Source organism: Diorhabda sublineata, chromosome 5 (assembly GCF_026230105.1).
Source record: "Diorhabda sublineata isolate icDioSubl1.1 chromosome 5, icDioSubl1.1, whole genome shotgun sequence".
Lineage (NCBI taxonomy): Eukaryota > Metazoa > Arthropoda > Insecta > Coleoptera > Chrysomelidae > Diorhabda > Diorhabda sublineata.
In genome coordinates this window covers 22,337,873-22,361,931 of record NC_079478.1, presented here as the reverse complement: position 1 = coordinate 22,361,931, position 24,059 = coordinate 22,337,873, and the positions used below count along the sequence as shown (strand labels likewise).

The window sequence follows — 24,059 nt, the reverse complement described above, 5'->3', positions numbered from 1 at the left end:
ATGCCATGCATAGAAGTTTGAGAGAATATGGAGAAAACTTGTTTGGAGACTACCAATGCGAGTTCAGATCTGTAGGATGAGTCACAAACCATATTTTTACTCTGAGGCAAACGCAAAGAATGGTATTTGAATATGATCTGTCGATTTACTCAGTTTTTGTATATTGACGTTATGATTTAGCTCACGTCTGCCAAACATCTATCTTTCACAATGGCGGTAGATGAAAGGGTACCCTTATGGTACCCTTTGGCTGGCGTTTTCTTTGGTTTCAAGCGAAGAAGTTTCCATATTCAATGTATATGAAAACGAATCAAAACATATACCAAACAAACTGTATCGAACAACTTCTTAGTTAAAATTTAATACTAAATATCTGCTCGTTTCAATTATGGTCTTTGGTTTTCTTAGTGACAATAGAATACCAATCGCACAAGTCTTATATTAGAAAATTCATCTGATTCACATGCAGAAATTACTGAATATCATTCAAACTGATTTTTAATTAATAGATATATGTTGGCTAAATAAAAAATGGAATATTGACATAGTATAGCAAACTGTCCCACAGTTAATAGGGAAAACACATTTTTGGAAAAAAATGTAGGTATTGAATGAGTACAGAAGAATTTACTCACTAGATCAAATATTTTTGGTCTTGCTTGATTTCCGATCAACAGTATATCTTTGTAACCTTTATTGATAATGAATGCCATTTTTTCACCCTTCCTCTCAAGAAGAGCATTGGTGGCGACTGTAGTTCCCATCCTTATCCATTCTATTAATGAGCTATCAACATTTCCGTCTTTATCCAAGGCTTCTCCGGTTTCCTGAAAAAAAAGAACACCCTTTCCAGCAAAAAAATTTGCCACTCTCGTAGAATATGGTATCTTTCAAATTGAATATCATCTTCATAATATAGATTGTATACATTCCAATCTACAGATATAAGCAAAACATCAAAAGAAGGAGCATATCAAACAATTTTGTTTATTAGCATCAGTGAGAACGCGCCCTCTTTTCAAAGAGCACAAATTTTTTTTTATTTTAAAAATAGACAAAATTTCTATTATAGTCCGGTGAATTTGGACATTCGAAGTTACATTTATTATAGTTACATATATTACATTATAAAAAATCTGAATGTTCCCCATCATTCCCGTGTATGAAAAAAATTTTATTCAAGGTCAAAGGTAAAGAAAATTAGTATTTCGGGATTTTCAGCAAAATGGTAAGTTTTATCATAAAAGTCCCTCAAAGAGAAATTGTAGACCATAAAATTATCTACAAAAAACATATCAATATTTTTTTTCTTGCGAGCCACTATTTCTGAGATTTAATGATTCGAAAAGTTGTAATCATCATAATATGCACACTTTTCCACGCCACTATTGCAAAATAATGGAAATTAAGAGAGATTGAAAAGATAAAAGCGATTTAAATTTTTAAAAAAGTTGTGAAATTTAAACGTTTGAATTTTTAAATTCTTCTTCTTGTTCCTCTTCTCCTTGTTGTTATTCTTTTTCTTCATCTTAGTTCTTAGTCCATGTAAATTGTGTCAATAGCGATGTCGACTCATTGGAATCAAACAGATCCTCTACTATTGGTGATTCAATGCTAGGCCGGCCTTGACAAGGTGTACATGTCAGAGAAGCAGAAGTGGGAGTAAAGTTTGAACGGGTTGTATTGTTGTTGTTGACCAACTTCCAGCCCTAGCTGATAACCAAGCCAGACTTGAACTTGGTAACATACCCGAAAAATATTTTGATGAGTAGCAACTGAAGTTGGAGGAAGACAAGCCGAATGAGCTTGTTTTTTACTATGAGTGTTTTATCGAAACATGCATATCGATACATATCTAAAAAAATTTTTTAAGAGCTTCGTTGTCGTTGGTAATAACTATTTGTCGAATTGAATGATTGTTTTTAAAAACTTCAGCACATACACCTCCTGTAAAATGCAGATGTCGTGTCACAGCCAATTATTGCGTGTGAAAATTGTACATAATTTTGACACTTTGCAAAAGTAGATAAACTTTTTGATGAATAGATTTCCGATTGATGAGCTTTTCCTAGTTTTTTTAGTTGGAGTTACAGCAGTGAATAAGAAGAGTAAGCCTAACGTAACCAAAAATAATAATTGTATTTTGCAAATTGATTTGCTCTATTTCATATCAGCATCATTATTAGCTTGATTTACCATTATATTTTCAGCAGTAAACTTTTCTTTCAGCATTGAAATAAACTGAGACTTGTGAGTATTTGTAAGAAACTTTTGTTAACTGGATGGAACTGTCATAAGTTCATCAAATAAAATATTAATTAACGAAGATGTTGCTAAAGTTCTACAACTTTGGTATGTCTCGTGTAATCATTATAACCATGAAATACGACAGTAACTCTGGAACCAAAGTGTCGACGTATTTATCTAAGAAAACGTTGAATGTTTCATCGCTATCCCACACAACGCAGTTTAGTAAGTATCCTCCGTTATTGATGTATGTCGCATTTGTGTTGTTAATATCCATATCACCTATCTTTTCGAAACAATCGTTTTCTGTGTTTTAGCTTCCCGATGTCATCAAACAACGATAGGGTAGGAAACTCATCCATATTCAAAATATTTTTTTATTTCATTTTGAAATTCTGTAGTTGGAACAGCAATACAAGGTCAACAGGTAATTTTTCTTCATGAACTTTTGTTGTACTGGTCATAGCTAAAAGAGGTACAACTTTACCCCGGTTTAATTTAATATTATTGAATGTCAGTCCTGTCATTTTTGCCATAGAAGCCAGCCCAATATCACGAGCTTTATAACAATTGATTTTATCATCATTAACGGCAATAGAAACAATTTTCTAAACCATGACTGATAGAAAAATATTTTAACATAATTATTATATTACAACTTAAAAGTACGCAAGAGCGAACATTTGGCTTAAAACCTTGACAAATTAAATTTAAAAGAAGGTCTCTCTGTTTGGCCATCCAAATGACCGGCTCATTTTCATAAAAATCAAGAAACCCCAACACACAGCATTTGTCCACTTTATCCATTTAAATAGACAAACACAGCAAATTATTTCAAATATATTCGAATGTTTAAAAAAGAAAAATATTCAGCAATCTGATAATGCAATCATAATAAGAATAGTATTCATGAAAGGGGTTGTTGTGGATCATTCACAGAATCGAAAAACATGTAAAGAAAAACTAGAATCAATTGATAAAGCTGTTGTTGACAATTTATAGTTTATATTTAGATTGGGGCTGCGACATTAGTAATGTAATGTAATGTAATTAGTAATAGTAGTAATTAGTAATACAGCAAGGTAGCAGATTATCCAGAATACAGTTACACCAGTTAAAAAACATTGCGGCATGATTTGTCAGCATGTGATTATTAGGACAAAAAACTGAATAAACGGATGGCAATAACCGAATCGCCATGATTATTTATAAAGATACTTTGGAACTGAAATGGTTTCTTCTTTTGTTTTATTTGCAAAAGATTTATTTTCCTTTATGGTGTTTGCTTTGAAATTTCGTTTTCCAGAAAAAAAAATGAAAAGGGTAAAGAGAGGGCTCAGTTCATGTCTGTTAACTTGTTTAAACCAAACGCCCTTACAGGCATGTATATATAACTAATCTATTTACGTTTTATAATTTAATATTCAGTTCTAGCAAGTTAACGAGGTATAATAAGTTCCAAGTCCAAATACACTTAAGTGCATCTGTCTAAATAATAGTGTATAATACCGTCCAATTTATTATGATTCAATTGCCTTCTAACTAATATACTTGGCAAGTGATCCTTTTGACTCAATTTTTACCGACTATAAATGGAAAACAAACAAGTAACAAATAATTGTACAAGTAAACGAGTCGTCTGAGCCTGGCTTTGTATGTATATATAAATATAGATTTTGGGTCTCGTATACACTGTGACTCAAATGATCTATTGTGTCCGCTTCTTTTGCTGCGATACTGGAGAGCCCATCTTTACAGCTAATCCATTAACTCCACTCCTTTCAAAAAGTCTGGAACGTGGGATGGCTTTCATTGCCAGAGATCTTCGTTATCTGTTTCAAGCGCTGCCAGGTGTAGTGCTCTGGAATTCCTTAGTGTTTCACACTTCGGGAGAATGTGGATAGAGGCTTCATCCTCTGTGCAATGAAATCTTCATGCCGTATTATATGCTAGGTCTAGCATCTTTAGGTGTTTGTTGAGGTGACAGTGCCCCGATAGAACTCCTGTTAGTATTCGTAGATTGTTCTTACTTAGGTTGATACATTCAGTAGATGTTCTCTGGTTATAGTTTAGTAGGAGAGTCTTTGTCTGTCTCAGCTCATGTAGGTTGTTCTAATAATTGGTTTCACTCCTATCTATCTCCTTTTCCAGTGCTTTTCCCATTGTTCTGTAGCTGATACCATAGAAGGGTTCGGATCCCATGAAGGGCTTGTCTGCTTCCGCTTAGGGATATTATCAGCTACTTAATTTCCCTTCGCTCCGGTGTGTCCCGAAATCCATTGGGGTAATTTTATTTTTCTTGCCTAGTTTTAGTAAATACATGTTTTTTCTGTCTTATACCTAAATAGCTGAAATTCAAAAATTAGAGCTGATAATCTAATTTATTCATATTTTTGAGAATAGCATATCATATGTTGCAGACGACATAGCACTTATCACAAGAAGTCGAAACACAATGGAAGAAATGCTAAAGGAAATAGTACTAGAAGGAAGTAAAATGGGTCTCAAAATAAATGAAAAGAAAACAAAAATAATGAGGCTAGATAAACGTATTATAGGAGGTAAACAGAAAATAAAAATTGGAAATTTTGATTTTGAGGAAGTAGATACATTCAAGTAATTAGGAACAACCTTAAGTAGTGACGGAAATAAAGAGGCAGAAGTCAAAGAAAAAATAATAGCAGCTAACAGGGCATATTACGCTAACAAAAAACTACTGCAAAACAAAATACTAGGAAAAAGTACAAAAATGAGAATATATAAAACAGTTATTAGACCGGTCATGATGTATGCTGCAGAAACTATGACTATGACAAAAAAGCAAGAAGAAGACTTAAGAATTGTTGAGAGAAAAATATTAAGAACAATATTAGGACCAGTAAAACTAACAGAAAATGAGTACCGAAGAAGAATGAACCATAAAATAGTACAAGAATTTAAAGAGGACGTAGTAAGAAAAATTAAACAACAAAGAGCAAGATGGCTGGGACATGTATGGAGAGCAAGAGAGGAAACAGTAGCGTACTCAATATTAGTTTGGACCCCTGGAAGTGCTAGAAGAAGAGGAAGACCAAGGTCTACATGGTGGCAAGAGGTAAAAGACGACCTTAAGAGAATTGGGATGTGGAACTGGCAAGAAAAAACGAAAGATAGACGAGCCTGGCAGGATATGTGCCACAAGATATAAACAGAAGAGAATGAGGACTGATCTACCCCGAAACAAAAAAAAAAGATCTAGAAAGCTCGTAAGAGCGGCGTTACCCCATCTGGGGTGGTGTTTAGCCACCATATATATATATGCAGCAGCAACAGCTAAAGTCTCCTTAGCAACAGTTGTACTGTACTAGTGCAATTAGTCGAAGCTTACTTTGACGTAAGTTAGTGAATAAACTTTTTATGTGCTTAGTTAATCTGTTTGTCTCTAACATATTTTTTAACCGTTGGAGAACGGCGTTCAGTCCAAAATGTGTAGTGGACAATAAGGAAAACATTTATTTTTATACTAGGGACAAACAAATAGTCAAACTTTCAAATTTATAATAAGGATAATTTTTCTATTGAAAAATTTTATTATGATTTCTTCTGTGTTGCAGTGTGTTCATTAATTACCAAACGCGTGGTCTTCAAAGTATTGAAATATCCAATTACGTATATATGTGTAAAAGTGTCTTCATATCCTTATAAACGATCGAAACAACTCAAGTAGGAATGAAAATATTAGAGATTTTATACACCAATAAAACTAAATATGTACATCATAAAATTATTCATTGTAATTACTCTGGCAATTATTTAAAACTGAAGACAGAGGGAGACACTTCAGAGTGGATATAAACAGCTAAAATCAAGAGAGTTGTGTGAAATAACAAATTCTTTCTCTTATTTATTCAAACTATTTCTAATGGTGAGATGAATTTATACACACTGTGTCTTTTCAACTACACTACTTATATAATCAAATCTTCACTAATTTATACTTTATTCAAATTCACCGGTTACTGTTTACTATCCAATTCTGATCACTATGAGTTTTATTATCAACTAATTTTGTAGCTCACAAACAGACTAGTATTTATACCCAAAAAGAATTTCTCAATCATTCTAGAACGTAAACAAACAAAAAAATAAAAAAAGGCCTTCCTAGAAATAATATAAAAAAACGATATAAACAAATCGCCGATATAATAAAAACATGCCATCAAGGTGTTAGAGCCGAACAGGACTGGCTTCACGGTCTGTGTCATGTATTCGCAGCATAACTCTATAATCATCCCAATTAAAAGAACAGGTAAATCCACATCATCCCCTAAGTCTCCGTCTAATCCAACTCACTTGCACTACTTCCAAACTCCTTGAAAAAATAATCAATATCAGACTCCAATGGTTCCTTGAAAAATACAAACTTATTCCTGATGCACAATCGGGTTTTCGGCGTAATCGATCTACACATGACAACCTTGTTCTCATGGAAACAAATACCTCTTTTGCAATGAATAACCATCGAGACATCATTGCAACTATTCGACATTGAAGACGCTTTCGACTCTATATCCAGATGTGCAATACTAAATTAACTAAGAGCTGTGTGACAACTTCCCATCTCCCGTATAATATGTCCAATACACTGATGACCTAATCCTATACTGCCATGGTAAATACGTCCTCTCTACATGCCAACTGCTCCAAAACGCAATGAATCTACTACAAGAAAGATGGTCTGGGTAGAGGGTACCTAGAATTTTCTCGAAACAAATCCATGCTGATAAAATTCTCTCGAAGAACATCTATACCCCTCTACCTAATGTAAATCAGTGCAAAATCCTTGGTATGACTTTTGATTCTCGACTCAACTGGAATCACCATATTCATTATATAAAAGGAAGTTGCCTAAAGAGGGCTGAACATAATTAAAGCCCTCAGCCACCTTCAATGAGGGTCCAGCGAAACTATACTGCTAAGAGTTCACAGAGCTCTTATACGCTCAAAGCTTGACTATGGTAGTTTTATCTATATGTCGGCTTCCAAATCTAAAACTGACTTATTGAACTCTGTACACAACACCGCTCTTCGCCTGTGTCTTGGTGTGTCTTTCGTTCAAGCCCCGCCGCTAGTGTCAAAGTTGAAGTTAATGAGCCATCACTGTCTTTAAGATGACAATCTCATCTCCTGTCATATGCTGCTAAAGTATCTTCCTATCTCCCTATCCTTTTAATCCTGTCAATTCGCTACTTACCACCACGTTCGTACCTACTAACAATTACGTACGTACGAACAATTGTAAATTCTATCCCTCAATTGCTCGCACCTCTACTCCAAAATACCAACCTCTCTTTTACTTCTCCACTTTCTTTGCCTTCTTCTACCCCTTGAACCAAAAATATCCCATAGTAGATACCTCACTTACCATTAACAATAAACATGAATCACCTAGCGTCCTTGCGGAGAAAGCATTCTTAGAAATTCTGCATAAAAAATCCTTCGACCTAATTCTCTACACGGATGCCTCCATAGCTGAATCCGGTGTCGGTTGCTACAAACCACGAACTCATAAGCTCTTTCCGCTCACCCTCAACGTGTAGTGTTTACACTGGGGAACTATACAGAATCTTTCAAATTTATCTCTCCTCCCCATAAGCATATCGCCATATGTACTGACTCTCTCATCCATACAGTCAATTACAACGACGACAACGACATCTACCAAACCCTCATTGCTCTTGATATAACAGTCTCTCTCATCTGGCTTCCATCGCACACTGGAGTTGCTGGAAACGAATCTGTCGCCATGCCAAAGAAGCCACAAAGAATCCTCCTGAACACCCAGTTCAGCTTGTCAATGATCTGACGACTAACTTCAAAAACTTCATTCATTCAAGAGTACTACAGCATTACATAACACACCCATTTACTTCTCACCTTTCCCTAAACTTTTTAAATAGGAGAGAAGCTGTGACAATAATAAGACTCCGTATCAACCACACGAAATTTACTCACGGCTGTTTCATGTCGTCAGAAAGTCGTCTTGTCTGCCAAAGTTGTCAATTTCCTGTGTCCGTTAAGCACATCCTCACCGACTGCAGAGAATACTCTACCGCATATCAATTGTTTGATATGAAAATCAACCTCAAGGAGACATTTCACTGCCCGACGTAAAGAAAATCATAGTTTAAAATATAAATATATAATAATATATATATATATATATATATATATATATATATATATATATATATATATTATGTATATATAAATATGTCACCTACGCCATTGCCCTTAGGTGGACAATAGAAAGTTAAAGCATATAACATATAACATATAACATTCGTTTCTACGATTTGTTGACTATTGTCACCAGAAAAGTCCAATCGTCTGATTTTTGACGATTGATGGCATAGACGTAAAAAACATTATTATGTGTTTAAATTTTTATATGCCATTTCGAATTTTTGTACTCAGTTAGAGAAAATAGAAATTCAAATTTCCATACTACCCTGAGAAACTACAACCAAATTTGCGAATTTAGCTTTTGTCTCTCGTCGGGATGAAAAATTTGCTATTCGTCCCTTGTATGCAGCACAAAAGTGGCATATTCTCTCCCGGTTAGAACTTTCTTGTGCTCTCGGTATCGTAGCAACGACTTGTTTATCGAAATGTTTACTCACGATTACGGTTGCTTCACACGACATTTAGTATCTATTATATGGCGTCAAAATACAAAATTGAAATTAAAAAAAGGAATTTAGACGATTCTAGTGATAGTGAATTAGAACACGTAAGGAGAAATAGCGGGCGAGGATGCCCTACTTTTCTCCCTAGGTGCGTAATGTACTATTTTGTAAAACCCTAAAAAAACTTGACATGTCTGCATCTCTATGGATGCGTAAAAGTTTTTAATCACCGTGAAAAAAAATATTTTTCCAACGCCATAATAATTCCAAAAATGAATATGAAATATTACATTTTGAAGGATTTATTTTCAGCACTCAATTATTAATTGATTATTCATCATAAAACAATTTCATTTATTACAATAATAATTGATAGTGAATTTTGCACAATTATTTACAACGTTAATTCCCGAAGATGTGGCTGCTGATGAGAAACGTTAGATTTTTATGCAGAGTTCATTCCAAAAGTTTTTCAGGTATTTCAATTTCTTCAGAAAAAGATTCACAATTAAAAATTTTTTTAGAAATCTTAATTTTGTTATCCAAACTATCTTCTATATATACTTCGGCTACGGAAGCAAATTTAGAACCACGTTGCTCCTTGCATTGGCCAGAAGAGATATGGAGCTTCTCCTGAAACAGTTATCTGTGTTGCTCTTATACCTGTCTTTCCAAGCACATTTGCAATCAAGCTGGAAATTTCTCCAATTTTATTTATCCCCACATGTTAATCAATGCATTTTCTTCTCAAATATTCCAAAATAATCTATTACTTTTTTTTTACAATGCGGCCGTTGTGCTCCGTATTAGCAGTATATTTTAAAATAATAAGAATTTGAAATAGTAAACATTCACAGTTGTACAAAAATTGTTGTTTCTATTTCTTTTATCAAATTCGTATTTTCAAGACACATTCGAGATAATTTTTGACTCGGTAAAAAACTAGCTCTCTCACGTGTCATGAAAAAATATTTGTTTATCTTGAATATATGAGCTTAATTTAATTAATAAATTCTCAAAAGACCAATTAATTATATAAGAAATAATCTTATAACTTTTCTGTAGTGAAATCAAAGGTTACATTTCAATTTAGAATCAAAATATGATAAATGTGGAATTTTTTTGACGTTTTCTACTTATCATGAATAAATAAGCATAAAATGCGGGGGTGAAAAAAAATATACTCACCTCTTGCAGTATTCGTCTTATACCTTCTGTAGGAGCATCCTTATAATGTTGAGGATCTTCAGAAAGCAGCTTCAACATTCTTATTCTTCCACAAGGACATTTAGCAAATACGTCTGTGAAGGTGCCTCCACGATCAATGGCGAATCGAAATTTTTTAACGGGCTTATCCATAATCTGGAAAATGTACTGATTAATTGAGTGAGTACTTAGAAAAAATATGTTTTGAAGCAATAGTTCATTTATTCCGGTCCAATTTTTAGGACATTCAAACAACAAAATTCAAACATAAAATCATTGTAATGTTACCCACGTTAAACAGCATACAGTTGTGTGAAAAGTTTACAACCCAATAAAGAAACACGATATTTTTTCCCACAAACATTTTTATTTTTCAACATAGTATCTATACACTTCCAAATAATAATTGCAATATGATCCGGTCGCCTTTTTCCAATTTTTCCTTTCACCTTATCAAGCAATAATACGTATTCTTCTGTTATTGTTGCACTTTTTTTTAATTTGAAGATAGTCGATGAGTAAAATCTTATGACTATCCCACAAAAGGGCCATCACTTTTTCATTCGATGAAACCGTCTTTGTTCACTCTTTATTGTCCACTGTCTTGACTAATTTTTGCTTTCTGCATACAGGGTGTTTCAAAAACAGGTGATCCCGTCTCTAGGATAGATAGAAAACTGAAAAATATTTGGGGTTTGCTCAATAAAAAATTTTTCATTATCTTGACGCAACTACTGACAACATTGTTTTGAAATTTTATACTGATACATCCAATGAATTTGTTTTTACGTCTGACTCTCATAGAGGGCGCTAGTTACACGGTCCGTACCAAGTAGTTTTGAACATAACTTTTTCAATATTAGATTTATTAAGCAAAATTTCAAATGAACTCAAACATCATTTAATTTTTCATCATAAAGTTACTCTTGATAAAACTCGATACTGTTTACCGTTTTCGAATTTATTTTGATTTGAGAATTATGAAGTGATAATCGAAACTGGTATGAAGAATTGATAAAGTTATTAATTATTATTATCGATACAACGGATACATTTTGGAAAATTGGGACTGATGGCTTTCGTTTCTTGTAACGTTTCACAAAAATCCTGTCTAATTAGTAAAGGATCTTGTTTCTTAATGTTAAATAAGTATTGGTATTGATCATGTAAACTGCTGTTTGTTTCATACTAAAGCCCCCAATAGCTGAGTACCCATAATTATTTAACTTTGAATTTTACAATGCAATATCGTTATGACGTTGAATCAATAATAATTACATATATGAAACCTTTTTATATGTTGAATTAGATATTGTTAATCAAAATGGACTCAAATTTTGAATATACTAACATGTTATTAAGCTTAGGTGAGGATTTAGGAAAATCTAGTGCAGCTGTTATGCGTTATCCGGAAAAATTTCCTCGAAGAAACTTACCAAGTCGCGAAGCTAGATATGTAAGACATAAAAAAAAATAAATTCTGTAGGCCAAGAATAACAAGAACCAATAATAGAGAAAATATAATTTTAAGTTTAGTTGATCAAAATTCAACTGTTAGCGTAATTAATGTGGCAAGACTAACAAATACGTCTTATTCAAGTACTTGGAGGATACTTAAAGAGCAACAGCTACATCCTTATAATTACAAACAAGTTAAGACAGCCCTCAATCCAAATTTTTTAAAAGGTATTCTTTTTACAGACGAGGCTACTTTTACTTAGAGATTTAATGCTAAAAGAGCGAGGATCTCTATTTTTATGCATGGATGGATTGATAGAGGTGAAGAAGCTCCGAATCATTGGCCTCCTTGGTCATGCGATTTTAATCCCTCGGATTACACACTTTATTGACCTCATAGCTGACTCACAACCGGTTAGGAGATTAATGGATTCTTTAGAAAAAAGAGTAGACGGAGGACATTTTGAACACTCTAATTGAATTCTGTTTGATGTAATTAGCCTTTTTTAAAATTCTCATATTTTTTTCCGAATGCGGTACATTGCATCAAGATTTATCAAGAGTACCTTTTTAGTGTAAAATTTCAACGACGTTTAAGATCACTTGAAATTTTGCTTAATATTTGGTACGATCCGTGTAACTAGCGTTCTATGTGAGAGTCTGGTATAAAAACAAATCCCTAGGACGTATGAGCTTCCAAAACATATTCGTATAAAATTTCAATAAAATATTAGTAGGTGGTAGTTTTACTGAGCAAACCCCAAATATTTTTCAGTTTTTCATCTATTCTAGAAACGGGATCACCTTTTTTGAAATACTCTGTATTAGATATTATGTCCAACTATTTTCATTGTTTCAAACTTTTCAATAAATACAATTTATTTCAGTTATAACACTGTCAGATCAGTCCAATTATTATTTCTATAACCAACTACAATAGAAAAAAAGGTAAATTGTCTATTGATATTCAACATAGCTTACACTAGATAAAGTTTTTTATTATTAATTATATTTATTGTTATAAAGCCCAAGTAACAATAATTTAATTCATTACTCAGCGCAATCTCATGTATTTATGTATGGATATTGCGGTATCATATACACATTGCGACCCAAAGGATTTATTGTGTCGCCCTTTCTTGTTGCAATACTGGGGAACCCAGTGTTTATAGCTGACCTATCAATCCCACTCCTCTTAGAAAGTTCATAATGTGGGATTTGTAGTTGCTACAGATCTTCGTCTTCTATTTCATTCGCTCCCAAATGAAGTACTCTGGAGTTCTGCACGTATTATCTGCTAAGTCTACCGTCTTCGGGTATTTGTTGAGTGCTCCGATAAGACACCTGTTAGTATTCGTAGAGCCCTTACTTCTTTTCCAGTGCTTTTACTATTGTTTTATAGATAATACCACAGAAGGGTTCAGGTACCATAAAGATGGTGATGATAATAAATCCTAATTTGAAATATCCCACAGACCTGAATGCACACGAAGTTGAGGTGATTTTTTTTTATATCAGACTCTTATAAAGGGAGCTAAGTACATTTAGTACCAGCATTGAACATAACTTTTCAAATATTAGATTTATTAATCAAAATTTCAAGTAAAACTAAACATCATACAATTCTATGCCAAAAAGTTAGGTTAACATAGATATTAACAATTTTTTTCGCATGAATGAAGCCTTATCAATATGACGATAAGTTAACAATAATTAGATTTTTGTTACCTTGGTATTTATTAAATTAGATATCGTTAATGAACCCAAATACCGAATACACCGACATGTTAACTCTAACGTAGCTGTTACGCGTTATGCAAAAAAATTGCCTAGTTCCAAGTTAAAATTTAATTATTACTAAATGTGTCGAGAAGCTGAAAACAATATTAATACATTAAACTATTAACTAATACATAAAATATTATTTTTCTTTACTTATTCATTTTGTTTTTCTTATTGTTAAATTTTCTTCCACTCTTCTGATTGGAAATAAGTTTTTCAGACAGGGGGAATCGACAATTCTAAAAAGTAATTTCCATTCAGAAGAAGTCAAAACAATTTAGCAACAAAAACAAGAAAATATTATTTTATATTCAGTTGATAATGATCCAACGGTTAGCATAAGGAATATAAAATATAAATAAATACTCAATTAAAATTGTTTAAAATGTATTCTTTTCACCTTCACGCGACAAGGCATGTATAACAACAATACACTACTGGTGTTATGCAGATCAAGAAGTCAAGCATTACCAACACTCATTCAAAGTTTTTTTGAATAGCAATTTTAGGAAACAAATTAATAAGTTATCACATCTGAAAGTTTGGAGGATAGTATGTACCTAGATTTTGTAAATAATCACAAATTTAATGAAAAACGAGTGAAGATCTCTATAAATAGATTTAACCAAAAAGTTATATTGAATACTACTTTGTACGAATCGTATAACTAGCGTTCTCTGTAAGAGTCATATATAAAAACCAATTCTTGAGATTTAGCAGCTTCCTAAACATATTCGTATTAAATTTCATTACAATATTGCCAGTAGTCTCCGCAAAATAGAAATACCATTACGGAAGTTTTCTCCCAAAGAAACAACAAATATTTGTCAGTTTTTCACCAATCCCATAGACAAAGTAACCTTTTTTCAAAACACCTTGTAGAGAATTAGTAGTAGAATACAAATTAGTGCATTTATATAAAATAGATGTGTATAGTGTAGTGTAAATAAATTAGATGTGTGAAAATATACCATACATTTAAATTAATTACATTCATTATGATTAATTAAAATTATAGAAAAATATTACAATTACAAAAATTTCTCGAAATCAATTCCTTTTACGTTCAATTGATAGTCCTAATAGTTTTATGTTAAATATTTTGTATTATTGTTGTTGTTAATTATTATGACGCAGTAATCACTTTTCATGTTTAAACTATTGACAAATATCAAAAAGACATTAATTTATCGACTTCTCACTCAATTCGAATAGTTTTACATGGCAGTCGCTATCCTCTAATGGCTATCGGTGGAAACAATTTAAATGAGTTATTCTCATTCTCATACTTGAGACAGATTAACCGTTTTTCAATACACCTTGTAGAATTTCAATTATCTAGCTCAACAAACGAGTACTCTAATAGCGAGCAGTGAATAGAAATTAGTGAGTAGTGTCTTTATATAAAATAGATGTGTATACTGTAGTTAAGTGTAAATAAATTAGATGTGTGAAAGTATACCATCCGTTTAAATTTATCCCATCAATCAAGATTAATTGAAATTATAAAAAAATATTACAATTACAAAAATTTCTCGAAAACGATTCCCATTTTGTTCGAATAATTTTTCATTTCTTGTTAATATTGTGATATTAATTTATCGACTTCTCACTCAATTCGAATAGTTTTGAATGGCAGTCACTATCCTCTAATGGCTATCAGAGGCAACAATGTCATTCTTACATATTCGCTTTTTTTCTAATATCTTTTCAACTTTGCTTTTTATGTGTAGTGCTCTTCATAATCATTCGATACTTTCCTATTAATGAATGATTAGTGGAAATTCTTATTCTTGATTAATTTAGAAAAAATAACTAATGTAATAAATCACAATCATATATCTGTCTAGTTATAGTCCAGAAGGTAGCGTTGCAATTTTTCTAGGAATTTTATACCAAATAAATTTTATTTTAATCAGTTGTTTAATGGTTAGAAATCGAAAAAGTGATCGTCAGTTGTCGCGCTAATGGTGGAGCTAAAGGAGACAGCATTAAAAGTCATTGGAAATACATCTGTTCCGATGATTCTTATATCGATCAAAAATGTATAATATTATTGTATTAATCACATTTTTTCAACAATTATTCGTCAGCAGTATTGACGAGGGGGGTTATATGTCAGTCACGTGCATGAACCTCATTGAAAATTTGACAAACAAATATTATACTTATGTATACTTATACTTTATACTTATAATTTTATACCTCATGAAATTTTCTATACATCTCAATTTTTATACTTTTAAAATAATAAAGAAAATCGTAAGCCGTATTTTTGACGGGGATAATACCGTCAGTCAGCATGATAAACATTTTGCGCACTCAATGCAAGTATAATATCAATTTAATATAAAAAACACCACATTTTATTTATTAATTTTATATCAGTTTCAAAATATACACCAAAATATATATTTATTAGAAAAAAAATACTAATTATTTAAGAAAAACTTTTTTGTTAATGAATATAAATAAGAAATAACAGCTTAGATTCCTATTGTTACATAAATTATTATTCTACTATTATATTGTGAAAACGAAATTTAGTTTTTGTATGTGTTAGAATTAGAGCTTAAGCCGTTCTATCTACTAGTTCCTTCTTCCGTCGTTCCCATCAGTATACCCGTTTATTTTATTTGCTCCAAAACTCTACAGCTGCCAAGATCGAGGTTAAAAAAAACACTGAAGATAAGTTTCCTTTCTTTTGTCTGACATATAAAAATCAAGTTTCGTTTTCCATTCATAACTGCTTGTATTCGTTTACTCGAATCCGCTCTTAATGTGACTTTTATTCCTTTAAATTATATTAATATGATAATTTTTATTTTTTCCAGCAAATTATAATGATTTAGTTACTCAAGTTAGGGGATAATTTTATTTAGTGATGTTAGTTTATCAACACAAGGATCAGAACTGAAATATATGTCCATCAATGGTAACATTATAACATACAGAACTCGAGAAAGTGATTTATTATCATTTGTTAATGAAAATGAGGAACTACTGTTCTGCAATGACATCGCGAACCTACTTCTAGATATGGACTTCAAAAGCCAACTGAGTAGCGCTTTTTATTAACAGTTGTAAAAGGAATTTAAAATTTATTTTACTGTACAATGGAAACAAATTGGCAATAATTTCATTTAATAAAACCAATAGAGGATATGAAAATGTTCAATTATTTTTATAAAAAATTAATCACTTGGAGCATCATTAGCCAATCTGTGCGGATTTGAAAATGGTCAGTTTTTTAATTTGTCAACAAAGTAGGTATACGAAATACTTTCCTTCATTTGTAAATGGGGCAATAGAGCAAAGCAACTTCAACAGGAAGTTGGGCCTTCAAGAAATTCTTTAAATACTAGTAAAGCCAATGCAATAAGGAAGCTATTAGTAGCAGAAAAAAGCTCGTTTCTTAGACTCAAAAACCTCAAACTTTGACGTCTTAAAAGAGGTTTCTTTTCAAAAACATCAGCTTCTCTCAATCTCCTTTTCACTATAGAAGTAGTGAGATACAGATTCCTAGATTCATTGATCTGAGCTGCTGTTGTATTGAATGAAGTGGACTGTATAATTTTATTTTGTATTTAAATTTTCTATTTATTTTAAATGAAACAAAGTCCCATTTATTTTCTGGAAGCAAAGCTTCTTTTTATTAGAACCAAACGTTCTTACTTCGGTCTATATACTACATATACTGCGTTCTCGTCTCGCTACATAAAAACGACAAGTAACGAAGAAAGAGAGACTGCCAGAGGCGTAGAGTAGAATGAATTTCTAAATAAAAAATTAAAACTAAAATTAAAACAAAATCAAACATAGCGCCGGCCTTGAAAGTACCAGCTTTCAAAAAGAAAAAAAAATATACATTAAAGCAATAAACATAGCATAAAATTATATACAAGTAAAAAATAAGTACAACCAAATAACCCTTAATCGTCTATAGGTAAAACACATATCTTATTTATGGCACGTTTAGTGATACCACTGTAAGTCTTTACTGTCACTACTCTAACAAGTCCATCACTGCCTGAATGAGTCTTTACTATGCATCCCAATTTCCAACTCATTGGAGGGGTATCATCTTCCTTTAAGAGCACCATAGATCCCACTTGGATAGAGTCAATTTGAGTAACTCGCCATTTGGGTCGCTGCTGGAGTAAGTTCAAGTAGTCCTTGGACCACCTAGTCCAAAAGTGCTGTATCATCATAGTAATGTGTTTGTATCGAGATAACTGAATTTTATGGTCAGCAGGAGCAGCTGGCTCTGGAATTGTTTGAATAGCAGTACCGATTAAGAAATGTGCTGGAGTCAAAGGCTGTAGATCATCAGGATCTTCGGTAAGAGGAAGGAGAGGGCGAGAATTTAGGATGCCCTCAATTTGAGATAGAAGAGTATAAAATTCTTCATAAGTAAGGTAAGTGTTGTTAAGTACACGTTTCAAATGGTGTTTAGTAGAGCGAACTGCACGTTCCCACAATCCTCCCATATGAGGAGAGTAAGGAGGATTAAAATGCCAAGTAATCAAGTTATCGGTTATAAACTCTTGAACAACTAGAGATTGGCTTAATTCAAAATACTTTAATAAATCCTTATTTGCCCTTACAAAGGTACTTGCATTATCTGAATAAATGTGCCTACATAAACCACGACGAGAAATAAATCTTTTGAATGCATTAAGGAAGCCATCAGCGGTAAGATCACTAACTAGTTCTAAGTGAGTGGCCTTGGAAGAAAAACATATAAACAAACATATATAAGACTTAATGTATTTCTTGTTACGCAGCTTGCTGTCCTTTATTAAATATGGGCCAGCATAGTCAATACCTACCGTATGAAATGGCTTTGATGGGTAAACCCTTGATGAAGGTAGTTCACCCATTTTTTGAATTAGTCCAGTAGGCTGTACTCGAAAACATTTTACACATTTTCGTAAAACTCTGCGGATAGCTTGGCGACCAGAAAGAGGCCAAAACTCATTTCGAATGGTAGCTAGTACTGTTTGAGTACCAGCGTGAAAAAGCCTTTTGTGCTCATCATTAACAATTAATTCTGTGAAATAATCCTTACAAGGTAAGATAATTTGATGCCTTTGGTTATAAAATAGATCAGATTTGTTCAGCCTGCCACCAACTCTCAATATATTTTCGGAATCTAAGAATGGTGAAAGAGGAAGCAATTTGCTTTTACGTGAAATCTGTTTTCCTGATTTGAGTTTGTCTATTTCTGGTTTAAAATTCTTGTACTGTACTGATTTTATCAAAGTACATTTAGCGATATTAATTTCTTCTAAAGTTATTTCACCTAAATTTCTGAGTTTTACTGACTTTTTGCAATTCGATGCAAACCTAAATAAATACGCAGCCACATGCAATAAAGTTTTGTAATTAGAGTATTTAGATATTATGTCAAAATCATTGCATATCTGTGCTCCCAAGGTTAAATTTATAGAAAGTTTTGTTTCTGGTAAATTTGTAATACCATTATTTGGAGCTAAAGGCCATTGGCTAGAATGCGGCAAAAAGGAGGGCCCATTCCACCACATTTTATATGAGCTAATTTCTGAAGGTTGTACTCCCCTTGATACGAAATCGGCTGGATTTTCCGACGAAGGCACATATCTCCATTCATTGTTCATCGTTAAGCTTTGAATTTGAGATATTCTGTTAGCTACAAAAGTCTTGAGAGTACTAGGTTCCCTTTTTATCCACGCCAATGTAATTGTGGAGTCACACCAAAACATTATTTTATCAAAGGATAAATTCAATGATTCCAGTAGCCTTGAAGCTAATTGTGCACCTAAAAGTGCTGCCATAAGCTCCAGACGGGGAAGGGTAATTGTTTTCAAAGGTGCTACCTTGGATTTTGCACAAGCTAAACTTACCTTATAGCCAATATTATTTCGGGATAAAATATAAATTACTGCTCCATAAGCGCTTGTGGAGGCATCAGTGAAACAGTGAAGTTCTAATTCAATGGCATTATTGATTATCAGACAACGTGATATTTTTAATTTATTAATTTCACATATGTTGTCATAAAAATTTAAAAACGATTTAACATAGTAATCCGGTAAAACATCGTCCCAATCTACCTTGAGTGACCACAATTTTTGCAGTAAAATTTTTGCCGTTATTGTCACCGGGGCGATTAATCCCAACGGATCAAAAACTTTTGATATTATAGATAGAATCGATCTTTTGGTATAAGTTTTTATACTTAATTTGTTAGCGGAATAACTAAAAACGTCCTCTAAGGAGAACCAAAAGACTCCTAACGTTTTTGTACTGGATCCATCCTTAATCATAAATTCAGAGGAAAGAGATCCAGATTTAAATTTTCAAATATTTCTGTTCTATTTGACGTCCATTTTCGAAGTGGAAATTTAGCAGAATCTAGAATATTTATCAAGTGTTTGATTAAATAAATGGCTTCTACACTGTCGGTTCCTGAGATTAAATCATCCATGTAGAAATTGTTTTCTATAACGTGACTTGCCTTGGGAAAATCTTTTGAATTTTCTATAGCCAGTTGCTTCAAGCATCTGGTGGCTAAAAATGAACTAGGACCTAAACCGTAAGTTACAGTATTAAGTTCATATTCTTGAACCGATTTGGACTTATCTTCTCGCCATAATATATGTTGAAATTGTCGATCCGAGGGATGTAACTTTATTTGTCGGTACATCTTCTCTATATCTGCCGTAAAGGCAATTTGGTGCTTTCTAAATCTTAACAATGTATTAAATATATCAGGTTGTATGATTGGACCCACCATCAAAACGTCGTTCAGACTGATATTATTAGTTGATTTACAGGAACCATCAAAAACTACCCGTACTTTAGTAGTCAAAGAACTAGATTTTAGTACACAGTGGTGAGGTAAAATGAATTTAACTTCTGACCCTAAAGATTCGTTTACCAAGGACATATGCCCCAACTTGAAATAATCTTCCATGAATTTAGAATATTCCGTATTCAAGTAACTATTATTCAGCACCCTTTTTTCTACAGACTTCAGTCGCTTTAGAGCTATATCCCTAGTTTGGCCAAAAATAGGTTTTTTTTTGAAAGGTAATTTAACAACAAATCGGCCATCACCTTCTCTATAAAAGTTTTTTACGAAATGCTCCTCACAATTATTTTCTTCTACTGAGTAAACGGATTGATTCGTATTAGAAACTTCCTCAATTTTCCAAAAGGACTCTAATTGTTCCTGAACGTCTATTTTAGAAAGATTACAAAATGTAGCCATTGAAGGGGCTGTAAAATTTCCTGAAATGATCCACCCCAAATGCGATTCCTGTAGAATAGGTAGCCTCTTTCCTAACTTGATTTGATTGCTTAATAAATGTTCATAAAATATATTACAAGCAAGCAAAATGTCAATCTTAGCTGATGTATCAAAAGTAATGTCAGCCAGCAATAAATTTTTAGGAATTTTAATGTTTGAAAGATCTATATTAAACTGTGGTACCTTGCCTGTAATTTGATCTATGACTAAAAATGGCAAATTTGCTTCAAATTCAGTATGAATTGATTTTATTTTTGCCTGAAAAATTTTAGAAACATTCGTAGAATTTGTTGCATTTATACCTACTACTGGAATTGAAACAGATTTATATGGTAAATTCAATGCATGTGCTAACTCGGTCGTACAAAATGAACTTTGGCTTCCGGAATCCAAAAGAGCTCTGCACCGCACTGGTTTATTATTAACATCGAAGATATCTATCAATGCAGTGGATAAAATAACACAGTTATTAAAAATACTTGTAGAACTCAAACTATTAATTTCGGATGCAGTTTCACCACTTTTGACGATTGTAGATTTAATTTCAAGTGCATTTTCGTTATTTGTTGTATTAGACAAATTTCCTTTAGTATTAAAAAATCTAGTTGCATTACTAGCTTCATTTATATGTAATAATACGTTATGTTTCTTGTTACATATGCTACAATTGTATCCTCTACAAACATTAGCAAAGTGGCCCTTGAGAAGACAATTTACGCAACCCTTTAATTTCCTTACTGAATTTAGCCTAGAGACTGCATCTAACCGCAAAAAACTTTCACAATTATAAATTAAATGATCAGATTTATTGCAATATATACAAAATTGACCTTTAGTCTGTAAAGAAGCGAGACTTAACACTTTATTCTGTTTTACATTGGTATTATTATTTATATTTTTATTTATGCTGCATCTTTCCTTTAAAAAGTCAACAAATAAATCAATTTTCGGGGATTTTATTTTATATATTTTAGTTTCCCATTCCTTACGTGTATATTTGTCAAGTTTCTCTTCTAATAAAAATAATAAAATTCTGTCCCATTCATCTACGGGTTCTTTTAGTTGCCTTAATGCTCTATAATTTAAATTGAATATGTCTAAGAAATTTCTTAAGTCAAAAAAATTTTCTTTATTGAATTTAGGCAAATCAAAAATATTTTTTATATGGATTTTAATCAAAGATTTTGTATCCTCGTACCTGTCTTTTAACATATCCCATGCTATTTCATAATTTGAATCAGTACTTTCTAAGTCACCTATTAATTTTGCAGCTTCACCTTTTACTGCTGATTGCAAATAGAAGAATTTTTCTGTTGTAGACAAACTCGAATCATCATGAATTAGTGATTTAAATCGGTCGTGAAATGATGACCAACAATTTTCTTCACCCGAAAAAGATGGTAAGGAAATTTTTGGTAAACTTAGATTATGAGATATACCTGATCGCGGCCTAGAACTATCGACTATCAAGGATTCAATATCTGATACACCATTGTTCGTGTTCATCAAGGTTTTAGCATCATTTAGTAACTCATAAAATTTGTTTTCAAATTCTCTACGATCCTTATCAAAAACAATTTGATTTCTTTCCGTATCTTCTAAATTTTCCGCAATTTCCGATTGAATTGTTTCAAAATCGTCTAAAGATACTTTAAATCTTTCGAATCTATCGGCTACGTAAATTCTTTTTGAGGGATCTTGTTCGATTTCCTTCAAAAAATTCTCAAACCTTGTAACTGATGCCTTAATAATAGACCTTTTCTTATATAAATTCTTCATTTTTTCCGACTCGGCCATTTTATTTTATTTTTATCGCGCGCCTATGAAATGAGTTTTGATTTGTTTACTAGTAATAACTTTACAGAAAAACTGCGACCTTTTTGTACTTAGCCGCTCCGCTGGCGCCGTCCGAATGTTTTGTCTACTTGGCTAATGATAAAAAAACGGAGTATACTACTTTCTTACTAGGATCTAGGAAGCAAATATTGCAAATACCTTTCTAAAGATACAACATGAATAATTCAAAATAATTTGTTGTGTATTAATCGATATTTATATTAATTGCAAATTACTTGTGAATTCATCTCGATACCTTAATATTGAATGATAATATTTGAGCAAGAAAATAAGGCAATTTTTTTTATAATAAAGTAAAGAACAATACTATATTCCTATATTGAAACCAATTTTTACCTGTCTTTAAATTTACGTCAAATAAGTGTGCCTTACCGACAAGGTAATACCTATAGTTTTGTTTAACGTTAACCTGAAATATTTTATCTTGCAATTGTATTGAACTATATATTATTTACTGCAAAACAATAATTAAAAACTCTTCCATCAGAAATCGACGACACTATGAGGAGGAATAAATAATAAAATGGAAAGGACTTACAGGTTTCTTCTTCCTGATGCGGTAGTTTGAAAGGATCTTCTTGTGCACAACACAATTTTATTTATTTATAATTTGTTAATCATCCGGCTCGAAGGACCAAAATATTGTATTGAATGAAGTGGACTGTATAATTTTATTTTGTATTTAAATTTTCTATTTATTTTAAATGAAACAAAGTCCCATTTATTTTCTGGAAGCAAAGCTTCTTTTTATTAGAACCAAACGTTCTTACTTCGGTCTATATACTACATATACTGCGTTCTCGTCTCGCTACATAAAAACGACAAGTAACGAAGAAAGAGAGACTGCCAGAGGCGTTGAGTAGAATGAATTTCTAAATAAAAAATTAAAACTAAAATTAAAACAAAATCAAACAGCTGCTATCTTTTTTATCTTCAGCCACTGTGTATTTTCGAGGCCGCCTAGGCTATGAAGACTCAATTTCAACCGATAGTTCCTTGTTCTTAACTATTTCTAAATTTGCCAAACAAAAACAATTAGTATGGGAACGTACACATATCTCGGAAGTAAACGCGAAATGGGACCGGACATCAGAAACACAATCACGAATACAGAGAGTTCGAGCTGCGTTTAACAATATGAAGAAACTATAGATCAGTAAAGTTATTTATTTACAACTAAAACTAAGACTTGTCAAGTGCAACATATCTTCTTTTTTGTTCTATTGTGTAGATATTTGATTAGATTGGAAGATACCTTAAAAAAAGCACATCACAAACATAGAAGTTATGCAGACCAGGAAAGAGAAGGAAGTTGTCTTTATAGTTAAATAACGGAAACTGGAGTATTTTGGCTCCATACTAAGACATGGCAAATATCGTCTCTTGCAGTTGACTGTCCAAAGCAAAGTAGATAAGTGGGCGCCAGGGACAAATCGGAATTCCTGGTTGTACAATCTACGTCAGTGATTTGGAGTGTCATTTGTTAATCGCAGTAAACAACATTGTTAATAGCCAACGCTCGCAACAGATAAAGCAATGAAAGAAGA

At 32.4% G+C, this 24,059-nt stretch overlaps 1 protein-coding gene across 2 annotated transcripts in view; it reads right to left on the bottom strand.

Annotated features, from left to right (window-relative positions):
* Window positions 1-24,059, bottom strand: part of LOC130444258 (5-oxoprolinase) — a 169,458-nt gene that overhangs the window by 135,247 nt on the left and 10,152 nt on the right. For both annotated transcript variants that reach the window (XM_056779321.1, XM_056779322.1), the window contains exons 2-3: window positions 10,104-10,277; window positions 636-827 (exon numbers count right to left, since the gene is read on the bottom strand). In XM_056779321.1, the coding sequence (XP_056635299.1) occupies window positions 636-827; window positions 10,104-10,277 (366 nt within the window). The remainder of the gene's footprint in view (window positions 1-635; window positions 828-10,103; window positions 10,278-24,059) is intronic.